At 29.9% G+C, this 12400-nt stretch overlaps 1 protein-coding gene across 1 annotated transcript; it reads right to left on the bottom strand.

Annotated features, from left to right (window-relative positions):
• Positions 1–7519: 7519 nt before the first annotated feature.
• LOC111309200 (transcription factor SRM1-like) lies at positions 7520–12400 on the bottom strand. Its single transcript, XM_022908158.2, has 3 exons — positions 12319–12400; positions 11440–12154; positions 7520–8415 (listed from the first exon to the last, which is right to left on the bottom strand). The coding sequence occupies exons 2-3, from the start codon at positions 11823–11825 to the stop codon at positions 7914–7916; spliced, it is 888 nt and encodes a 295-aa protein (XP_022763893.2). The 5' UTR covers positions 11826–12154; positions 12319–12400; the 3' UTR covers positions 7520–7913.

The raw sequence follows: 12400 nt of genomic DNA, 5'->3' as shown, positions 1-12400 counted from the left end.
AAAGTTTGATTACATGCAAAGAAGGTTATAGTACTCCTATAATACTAAAAAATTAATACCAATTAATCTTTAATTATCTTTAGCCTTAATTAATATGGTCCAAACTTAATCTTATTAGTTATTAATTTATTTGTTAATTTTATTATTTAAATATTGGATATATTTTTAGGTTTTCTCCAACATTTTGGTTGACCCTCTAAAAGTATTATCACTTTAAGAGTATTCAACAAAACACCTGTTTGTTTAAAGAAGTTTCATGATCAGATTTATTAAATATTTTATGAAATTAAATGCATAATAAAATACACAATTCAATAAAATATAATAATCAAATATGAAATGTGATCACAATTTAATCAATCCTAAAATTATCACAATTTGTTTCTAAATTTAATTTTTTTCAAAGTAGGAATAAATAAAAATTCTTATATTAAGTCTAATTTCTAAATCTTTCAATGCCTTGATCGAGTTTAGAAAAAATTCTCTCACTTAAAAATTGTCAAAAAAATTACACGTCTGTAACTTTTTTAAAATTTTATCATTAGTCAAATTTTCATTGACTTCTAAAGACTATTATAAAAAAACACATTATGAAATGCATTTATTTTTCCCTTACCAAATTTAACTTCTTTTATCTTTTTTCAATAATTAAAAACATAAATTAAAATTAAATATACATAAAAAAACAATAAATGAATCAAAACAATTAAATGACAAAAAGAACTCGAACGAAAAAAGCAGAAGTATTCAAACCACGGGTCAATATTGCTTGGGTGTTTGTCATGTGGGTTCACTTTTTTGCTTTCACTTGTCTTTTGTGTTTTTCAATTCCTAAACAGTATTATTTGCCAAATACCTTCCTTCATCTTCCTTGGCTTCTCTCTATTTTATCTAGATTGTTCTCCTCTCTAGAATATATGACCAGCCACCAAAATTCTTAAAACCTAGAACTAGACGGAGCTCAACCCTTCTCACTACTTTTTGCTTTCAGCCACAATCATTCCAACAGTAAGCCTCCTCTTATCCTCTGTCTTACTTCTATTTCGGTCAGTTTTTTTTATTTTGATGGATTCTGTTTTTACTTGTTGAAACTCTTGATTACTTCTTGTCTTGCTTTTGATTTTGCATGTTGGTTGGAAATTGGGAAATGCAGAGTTGATCTTCATTGTGTTTCTTGCTTGTTATTGAACTTCTTTCACTACTAATTGTTTTTCATGAATTTTTTCCTTTCTGATAGTGATCCTTTAAATATTGTTTTCGATTGATTCACAATTGATCCTAAAAGGTTCTTTAAATAGATCTTTAATTCTAATCTCATCAAAACAAGGTTTTCTTAATTTCAATTTCCTAATCAGACTTAATCTTGGATTTTTAATCCAAGTCTCTTTTTTGTCCTTCTTCCCAAATACATTCCTTTATTAATTAAACTTTCAATTCGACCTCCTAATTTCACTTTTGCCAAACTCTTTTCTTTTATATATATATCAAGCTGCTCAAAATAAAATAGAAAGTAACAATAAAAATAATCTAACCTACAAACATTTTAATCCTCAAACACAAAATTAACCCCAAATTAAATGGGGTGTCTATTATTGTCTTTTTTTACATATTTTTTGTGAAACAAGAATTATGTAAAGACATAAACAATTCATATATCTAAAAAATTAACTCGACATTTTTTTTAAAAGACTTTTTTAAATGAAAACTTAAACTTTTTTAACAATATAAAAGTCTCCTCTAAATAGCGGTTCAATTATTTTTGAAAATATAAAATGCTTATTTCATCAGTTCAACAACTTTTAAAAATATAAAAAGCTCATTTCATCAAAGGCTTTACAACTTTTTGAACATAAAAAAATGCTCCCCATAATTGAGGCATTGAAATTTTAAATAATTAAATCTAAAAAAAAATTGAAAGTGTCAGAGATCATGTGTTGAGATTTTAAAGATCATACCTGAAGGTTTTAAAGATTATGTTTAAAGGTCTTACAAAAAATCAACATTTTTCTTTTTATGTGCCAACCCAGTTGGGCTTAAATCTTAACATGCATCAGCTAATTTTGTTATGTCAAACATCTACAACATTTTTGTTTCAATCAAGAATGAATGTCATAAAACTTCAATTTCAACCTCAAAATTTTGACTTTAGTTTTTTCTAAGATTATATTCGGAGGTCTTACAAATTATGCCCGAAGATTTTATAAATCATGTTCAGAGATCTTGAAGGTTACGTTTGGAGGTTTTACAAATTATGTCCGAAGGTATTGGAATTTATGATTACCTCTGGAGGTTTTACAAATCATGCTCAACAATTTTGAGATTATATTTGAGGTCTTACAAATCATGCCCAGAGGTCTTGGAGATTATGTCTGGAGATCGTGAAAATTATAATCGGAGGTTTTACAAATCATTTTTTATCTTAAAAAAAGCTCATTCTTAATAGAGATTTTGAAACTTTAAAAATTATTTCTTTTGAAATAAAAACATATTATCTTGGAAAATATTTCACTCCCTAATCAAGACTAAAAACTTTTACAAATCTCATTTTGAAAATTTTTTTTAACCAAAAACTTATAGTTTTATCATGAAATTTTTTGCTCAATCGAAAATTGAAATCTCATACTCAAAAAACTTTTTTTCAATCGAGGGTCAGAATCTCATATTTTCAAATTTTTAACCTTTTAAAATCAAAATCCAAAGTAAAAACTAAATATGTAATGAATGAGATGAATGTCATTCATATAATGCAAACAAAAACCCATGTCATGCACCTTTAATTATGATAAAGAAACCCTCAAGCCATTTTTCATTTTCTGTCACAAAGCTTTAGAATTGACTAATAATTTTTTTTCAATAATTTTCATGAACAATCCTTCATCACTTTCTTTTGACTCAAAACATTCCACTTGTCAAAACATTTCTCTTATCTATATATCACTGTCATAACGTATAGGTCGGTAAATCTATCGCTAGATATTGACTTAATGAGTCACCACTAATTTTTTTTATTTAGGTGCGATTGCTCACTTAATTGAATATGTTCTTTTTTAAAGAGAAATTTTAAGTTTAACTTAGGTATATTTAAAAGATACATTTAATGTCTATGAAATCATAACTAGGTTCAGGAGTATGATTATGTGTGAGAAAAGTTATAGCACCCCCACAACGCTCATCAAAGGATAGTATCAGTTTAATTTCGTGTTATTCATTAAGCCTTAAAATCTTACCAGATTATTAATTGTTAAAAATTATTCCTAATTTACTCCAATACTTTTAACAGAAAATTAAAAAAAAAAAATTTCACTTCAAGAGTATACAAAAAAATTATTGTTTCTCTTGCAGATACTTTGTTGTGGGATTATTTAACAAAAAAAATTTTCAAGAAAGAAATGAAAGAATAATAATACTTCAACTTTTTTCGAAGATCTATTTTCTTATTTTATTTTATTTTGTTTTTTTAAAAAGAATTCATGCTTTTATTCAAGAAAAATTGATCTTTCAATTTTTCCTCAAAATAAAGCATCTTTTAAAATTTTTATCTTCAAGAAAAATTAATACTCCTAACTTTTTCTCAAAGATATCTTTTAAATTTTGATTTCTAAAGAAATCTGATACTCTTGATCTTCCCTCGAAAGATATTTTTTGAAAATTTTATTTTTAAGAAAAATTGATACTTTCAATTTTTTTTTAAATATTTTGAAATTTTATTTTTTAAGAAAAATTAATACTTTCAACATTTCCTTAAAGTATTTTTTTTTAATTTTATTTTTAAGAAAAATTGATATTTTTAACTTTTCCTTAAAGTATTTTTTAAAATTTAATTTTCAAGAAAAATTGATACTTTTAATTTTTTCTAAAATATTCAAATGCTAAAGTATTATATTATAAACTCTAATAATTTATAAAATTAAATGATTTATTTTATGTATTTTTTATTTTATATTTAGATTATGTTATGTTGTAGTTAAAATTTATGTTAATTTAGTTTAAAAATCAAATTAATTAAAATTTAAAATTATTTTCGTTAATTAATTGAATTAATTTTATGATCAATCGATTAACTAAATTAAATTAATCTTATCAATTAATTCAATTAAAATCGAATTATAAACACCCTAACTAAAGAGCCCAAGTAGAAGGAAAACAGAAGAGAAACAAGCAACAGCAGTCGTATTAAACCTTTGAGGCTTTGATTAGATCTGCGATTTTGTGGGGTGTTTTGAAGAAGACTAATCAAGAAAAGGGGAGTATGACGACTAAGTCAACAGAGATGACGGCGGAAAACTTTTGAGTTTTGTGAAGCAATAAAAGTGTTTGGTTAATAAAGAAAGGAAAGGAGAAAGAAGACCATGAATGGTGGCTATGTTTTTATAAAGAAACAAGCTTTAGCTCATAGAAAGGAAAGGCGAGAAAGAAGAGAAAAAGACACTGGAGAGGGAAAGTCCAACACAAAAATTAAAAAAATAATGAACGGCTGGCATTTGAACCAACTGAGACTTGGGCTAGATCCATTCCACAATTTGCTTAGGCCCATGATTTGAATTAATCAAGTCAAATAATCAGTCCAAATGGATTCAAGTTGGGTTATGATACAAAATTTGGTTTTTTTCTTTCCTTTCTTTTTTTTTTTGTTTTGTTCATTTATGTATTCTGTTACGTACATTATTTTATGGAAATTTTGTAATCATTTGTTCCGTAAGGTTGATGGTATTTAAGGAGGTGGTGAGTTAAGGAACCTAATGATGACATAGATGGTGGTTCAGGGAATTTTTGGACTTGCAGCATGAAATTACTATTAGAAGATGTTACAATTTATTTTTGAGGACGTGTTTTGGTACTCAAATTATCCAAGTTTATGAGATTAGGGTGGATGAAGAAAAGTGTAAGTAGCAAGAGTATCCAACAAGCTTCGGGAAGAAAGGTTCAAAATTATGTACTTAGACTTTTTTTTTACCTTATATATAAGATAATCAGTAATATTATGATCAAAATTATTAACAGTTGATGAGAAATTCATGTGAAGCTCAAAATCATGTAAATGAATGTGAGCTGCATTTAATAATTTCAAATAAATTAAAAGTTAATTGATTTATTGTAAAATAATACACTAATAGGACATTAGTAATGATAGTTGGTCACTCTCCTATAAGTGAAGAGGTAGGGACGAGCTTGCATTGCAGCAAGGAGTTTGAATATCGATTGTATTTAATGATGATGTGAAAAATGTGAAGGTTGATTTTGTTGACTGAAGAAATAAATATAACAAGTAAAATAAAAAAAGGTTAAAAAAGATTTAATATTTAGTAGAATAAGTTTGTAAATTAAAATTTTAAAATATATAATTATAAATTTAAAATAATCATAAATAAAAATTCTTTGAAATTATGAGGAAAATACGAAGGTGATCACTTTGAAAATTCTTAAAGTGAGAAAATTTTTTCAAATTAATTTTATCAAACATGTTGAAAGGATTTTTTTTTTTTTTTTGAAGATTTTTCAATGAAAGGAATTTTTACTTACTTCTTATAAAATAAATTCAAACTTAATTTAAGATTTATTTCAAAAATTAAAATATTTAATTAAAAATAGAAAGACCATTAATTAAGATAAATTTTTGGATAATATTAATTTATATCATTTTAAGATGAGTGTTAATGAAGGTGATAAAATCTTTCCAACACGTAAACTAACTCTCAAATTTAGTTTTAAAATGTAAATTATAATCTATTTTTTAAAGACACTTAGGATCTATTTGAATAGGTGGTGAAATTGATTTAGATAAGATTGAGCACTGTGAGATTAGTTATTGTAGTAGTGAGCTTAGGTAATATAATAATAAGATTAAAATTAATGATAAAATATGTATTTGAATATAAACGTAACAATGGTGATGATATGAAATATAGTGAGAATGAAAAATGATAATTAAGGGCATTAGACAAAATTTTGTTTATAATGAAATTTATAGTATATATTTGATATTTGTGAAAATTATAAGTAATTAAAAATTACTAAAATTATGGTGTACATTTTATTTTTATGATGTGTATATATGTATTTATAATGTTGTAACTATTTATTATATATAGAATTATTTTATATAATTAATAATATGAATAGATATGTATATATATTTGTGTATTTTACAAAAAAAATATTTATTTATTTGTTTATTTATTATATAATTATATAAATTTATTTATTACTTTAAATAAATAATTGAAAATCTTTATAAAATTATAAAAAAAAAAAAAGGGTAAAAGGCGACTGCGGTTTTTCAACATTATTTTCTTACTGGATCTTAAAGCTTCAGTCACAAATCATGGGTACAACACGATTAAAAAGTCCCCACTGTATTTTTTTATCACTCAAATAGCATCACAGTAGTCCAACCACACTGCATTGGCATGAAAGAGGGATCCAATTGAACTCTTAATAAGTTTTAGGCTATGATTAATCGCACTTAATTAAAAAAATTGGTTACCAACTCTTAATTCTGTGTTTAATAATCAAATTCACAAACTTATACTTTATGATATCAACCTTAGAGCATTGTTGTATCAACATCTACAATAATCCAAAGTATTTCTTTGTCTGTTATGCCGTTGCAGAGGCATTCATAGATTAGGTCTAGGCATAATATTAACAATCCTGTTCAAGTCAGCCCAAATTTCTTTTTTTTTTTTAATTAAAATGTTATTTTTATTTAATTTTAGTAATTGTGTCTATCTCTTTTATTAAATTTTAAAAAAAAATTAATTTTTTTTAATGTATACATCATAATATAATATATATTTTATATGATATAAATTGTATAATATATAAATATAAAAATAATATTTATTATATAATTAGCCGAACTCAAATCCTTGAATGTTAAAATCAAAGCCTAACATTTAAAGGAATTACATTTTTGTTCAAATCGGTTTTTGAGGTTAATATTTTTGTGTAAACACTCTGAAATATCTAGCAAACCTTCAAAATTGAACTGAGTAACCTTATCTTTGTCATGATCTATCCTATTTATTTTTTCTTTGATTTTTTTCATTGCCATTTTTCCTTTTTTTTTTTTTTTTGGCTCATTCTTCCTTTATCATTATTCTTTTATTAATGATTGGAAATCTTGGCTGGACATGATCATCAGACATTAGAATAAGAAAGGTGAATGGTGGAGAACCACGAGCTGAACATGATCATCAGGCATTAGAATAAGAAAGATGGAAGGTCCCTACTCCACAGTCCACACCAGCAATCAGTCCACCATAGCGACAGCGGCACCTTTATTAGGAATACAATCGAGTAGACCATTTTTAACATACAAAAAACTGTTCAAAAAGCATATTCGAATATCATTCCTGAGATCACAGTAGAGATAGCAACAATCTTATATCATCATTGCTGCTGTGAAATGCCATCTCAAACACCTTTGAAAAACTGGACAAAACGCAACGGAACCTACCCTGCTTGATCCTGAAAAAAGAGGCCGATCATATTCTTGGCCACCAGGCAGGCAACCCACTAACCGAAAAACCAATTGATCTGACATGTTCTTAGATATGCACATAATAGCAAAATATGTAAGGGGTTTTTTTTACAACTTTTGCCATAAAATATCTAAGCATTAACTAATTCTAATGCTAATGGTTGCAATGGAGAATGGTGAAAAAAGAAAAGTGCAAAAATGCTGTCCTACCCATAAATATGCCAATATTTTCCTTTTCCACAGTAGCCTAGCCTATACAGATACATGTAAATTCTCTCACTATGGCTTATTTAGATTAAACAAATGACACGCAACTTGTGATTGCAAATAAGCAAATCTTATTCAGGCTTAAATGGAAAACCCAATAACCCAATATCCGCGCAAGCAGGTAGTCTTCCGTCCTTCGTACACTTGGCAGCTAAGCAGCATATTACCTATGAGATGTATGCGGCATTGGGTATGTCACAGGACCCATGTTCATCGGTGCACCAGGAACTACTGCTCCTGGTACAGGAGCTCTGACTCCATAAGCCATATGTGCCAGGGCAGGAAGATTCACTGGCGTGCCAACTGCTGAGACAAGGGGACCTCCTATAGGTTGCCCTATAGTTGGAGCACCATACATACCAACACCAGGTGGTGCAGCAGGATGTTGAGTGGGCTGTTTGGCTGACTTTCCGGAGGGACCTCCAGCTGCAGCACCATTCAATTGACCAGTGATAGGTCCTTGGGGTGCTGAAATGTCTCCATTGCCAACACTGGTAATATCATGTATGCTAGATCGCCTCCTATCTTTGTTTATGGAGTTCAATCGAATGAAATATTTTTGTGCATGACTTGCCACTTGTGTCGGTGTTCTTGTGACCACAAAGTTCCGGGAAATGCTTCGCCAATCACCTTTCCCATATTTATCCAAACCAAGAAGAAATAACCTGTTTTTCCAGATAAAAAGATACAGTGACTAAACATACCATTAAAATCATAATATAACAAGCCTGATGGTCAAATATAGTATCAAAATACATCTCAAATTCATAGAAAAGACCATCCTTCTTAAAACAATTAAGCAATTTTCAATTGACAAAAACTAATAAAATCATAGCTCCTCAACCAAACTTATTGAAAACCACGTCTCTCGATTTAAGAGCATTATTAAAAGAATGGAGAATTTTGCATAAGAGGTCAGTCATTTTAGGTTTTTTTCTTCTTTAAGACGTAGGAAGCATAAACTTCAAACCTTTCAGAAAGATAATATTAATTGTCAACAATTCAACAAACTATAATAACTAGAAGTCTAGAACACTACATATGACACCAGAACGAGAGGATGCAAGTAAGGGAAATGGGAGATGCTGATGACAAATTCAATGTTCAGAAGACTCACATATGACCCAGTGTTATATAAAGCTGCCCGTAATTATAGCTATATTTTAGAACCCCAATCATTTTAAACAAAAATAACAAATTTTAATACCAACTCAGTCAAAGGGTGACTGCGGATTATTCGAGCCTAGAAGACTATCTATCATATCTTGGAAGTCAATGTGTTTCTAAATATTACTAACTTCTATCAGTTAATATAAACAATAACAGTATAGTCCAATATGACCCAGATTTGTCTCTTTCAGACATACCTTAATAGATCCACTTCAGGGAGTGTTTAACTAAAATCACCTATATACTTTTTCATATCCTTCAGAAATGCTAGCTGTTCCTGATAATTAATCCAAAAGGGGAAGAACTTTAATCGCAGCATATTAAAGCATAGAACCTACCTTTTTCTTCCTATCCGATTCTTCTGAATAATTTCTCAGCATATATCTGTTGATACTTCAGGAGGATTTCCTAACTTTGCCTTCCCAATCCCAAACTTCAGATATAGCTAACAGGCCAAGGCTTCACACAAACAAATCCCAAAGAAGACGTGTAAATTAGGGAAGGACTCTGGAGAGTTACTTTAACAGTCTTATAAAACCAGAGTATTGACAGTTGCACTAGCAGGAGTGCTAATGTTAATTCAAATTCCATGACATTTAGACCTTATCATTGACATATGAAGAGAATCACCATAACATAACAAGTAGGCCATAAGAAAAGCTTTATGATCAGTTTTTCTTTGATAGTCTGCAATCTTTTAAATTGACCTACCCAACACTTCAAAACTCCTAACATAGATTGTCACATAAAGTTCCAGGAGACTCCTCATCTTTACCACACAGCTTTTAGCATTCTTTACATATATAAAGAAGTTGACATCAGATATCCACCCGGGGCAATTTCACTTGAATTCTCATTTATCCTTTCTTCTACAAGATCCTTTTTTCCCTGGATGTCCTTTAGATTTCCAAATGTGACTGCTGCCTCTCTATGGAAAAGATTACAACTATTCTCAGAATTAGCATCTAATATTCATGCAACACTCGCTGAATGTCATTTATTTGGATGTAATCACTTATGGTGACCACATTTCGTACACTTTAAAAAGTATAGGGACCCAATAGGAATGAATGGATGTTCGTTGAGCAAAATGGGAAAAGGGTAAAACTTAAGCAACCATCCACGAAATTTACTCGCGTAGTTCATGCTGTGCATAGAATCAGGTATCCATAACAAACCATTTACTGATGGCAAGTTTTACAGCTAAAGCATACCTGAATCTTAACCCATTTACTATTTTTCTAAAAGCCCAAAAGAAATTTAAAGTAGAAACTTAAAAAAATTAAGGGAGAAAGAGGAGCAAACCAATATCTCTAACATCAAAAGAAACTTATCATTTATATGATAAAAAATTGGCAGACTTCACTTTACTTACTATTAGTTATGAGTAACCTAAATGGGCTGGACAAACTAAATTCATACCCTCAATGAACTTTCCAAATATTGTGCACAGAAATCATTTCAAATATGGCAAATATCCACCACTCATCTAAGGCGTAATTCAGTTAGAAAGTGGTATGATGGACACTGGAGCTAAAAACAACCTAAACAGTTAAATTTGATGTAAACTTGACCACATCCCTTAAATAGTTCTTACTTGGAAAGGCATGGTTTTCCAACATAATGTGTAAGTGATATGTGAATCAAACTTGCCCAACAAAGTAAAAGTGGCTATACCATAACCCTTATACGGTAGCCTGGTGAGAAGTTAATTCTATTCAATAACCCTTCACAAGTAGTTCCTTCCCTTCCATTTCAGAGTCAAATTTAGCAAGCACTTTAATAATGGAAACATAGACTGTTATGTGAAAAAATATTTTGTACATGAGGGGCGTATACCAGCGAAAAGCAATCAAAACCTAAAATGCCAACTTTTGGTAAAAATTGGGCTATTATGGAGGTTTCGAAAAGATTAGCCCACGTCAGACGAGGTTAAACGATTAATCCACAGATAAAGGCTGCAAGTGTAATACAGGTGACATTTAAAGATGGTATAATTATTCTCTTTTAGGGTACAAGTTTTCTGTAGAAGAGAAAACGAACAACTGCCTGCAAGATCTCTCTTCCACATGGTAACATTGAAATCCCTATTCTCTTAAGTTATTTCACATCATTTCAGGATACATTCTTCATCTATTGGCCTTCCACAAACATCAACAACTTCACAGTAATGCACAGCAGTAAAACGTTAAATAAGAAAGCCATGTACAAAATCTGAGCTTCCTAACAACTAATTAACAATAATCATCAAATAGAATTTTACAGGTGGAAAGCAATTTTTGGAAACTTTTTTATCAAATAAAAATCAAAGATTCTAAACACGCACAGGATAAGAGATTCCAAGGCAATCAAAACATAAAAAATGCACATAATTACTAATTATAAAGCATAAAGAACACTAAGAATTAAAGTTCCACACGGCAGGCAAAATAAACCTTAATCAAGATACTTCTAAAGGTGCATAAAAACAATCTAAATGAAATCAGAAAATAAAAAATTTAAAACCACAACTAATTCACCTGTGCTCATCCTCTGTCCAAGCAATCCCCTTACGGCGTTCCTGATCTGACCTTGAATTCTTACTCTCATGATTTGACTCACTGTTATAATGCCCTAAATGGCCACCTCCCTTCTTACCAGTTCCTTCATCGCCAGTATGGCCTGCTGAACCCTCAGAAGAATTATATGCTGGGAGAGGCACACAACCAGATTCAATCCGGTTAACATCATCCTCCAGAAGCTCATAGTGTTGTTTAATCTCTTCCAAAGTTTTACCAGGTACATCAGCCGCAATTTTCTCCCACCGATCTGAAGAGTCCTCAGGATAAGTTGCAAGGGCATTCTCAAATGCCTTGTCTTGATCCCTACTCCACTCGGAGCTGCTGACAGCTTCATCTACAGTCATCTAGGCTAGTCTGAATCCACTATCCAGAAAGAACTGAATTAACTGCACTGCCAAATTAGCCTGTAATCCATCTCAAAAACCATGGATTTTCAAGAATAGTTCTTGGATTATTTCAGAAGTGGGTTTCACTAACAGCAGGTCTAATGGAATATGTAAATTATGGGAAAGCAGAGAGGATGCAAGAAGAGAGAAAATAGACCAAAAAAAGGCCAAGGGAGCTTAACCAGCGATCATGTCCAATAAAATTCAGAAAACCCAGTGGAGTATGTGAAGAATTCAAGAGTGATTTGCTCCACTATTCAAAAATTGAACTCTTGTGAACTGCTGACCTGTTGATGAATGAAAAGGCAACAAAGTTCTGTTAGACATGAGAAATATCTGAAAACCATAAAATCAAAGATAATGAATGGCAGTTCAAAACATTAAAAAGAAAAGAAATTAATGCGCGGTGAATTCGAGAGGAAGGTAATTAAGGTTTGTGATTGTGAAATACGTGAAAGGGACAATGCAAAAACCAAACAAAGAAGAAAAACCCAGAAAGTCTATAAGGATAGGCTAAGAACTCCAAGTTGCTA

The sequence above is a fragment of the Durio zibethinus genome, chromosome 2, assembly GCF_047325235.1.
Source record: "Durio zibethinus cultivar Kanyao isolate XHJ-2024 chromosome 2, ASM4732523v1, whole genome shotgun sequence".
Lineage (NCBI taxonomy): Eukaryota > Viridiplantae > Streptophyta > Magnoliopsida > Malvales > Malvaceae > Durio > Durio zibethinus.
Note: the sequence above shows the minus strand (reverse complement) of the source record. Positions and strands in the feature narration are given on the sequence as shown.

Coding starts and splice junctions, on each gene's coding strand:
- LOC111309200 (XM_022908158.2), bottom strand. CDS start 11,825: ATGACTGTAGATGAAGCTGTCAGCAGCTCCGAGTGGAGTAGGGATCAA. Junction 8,416..11,439: donor TGGACAGAGGATGAGCACAG/GTGAATTAGTTG, acceptor CTGGAAAAACAG/GTTATTTCTTCTTGGTTTGG.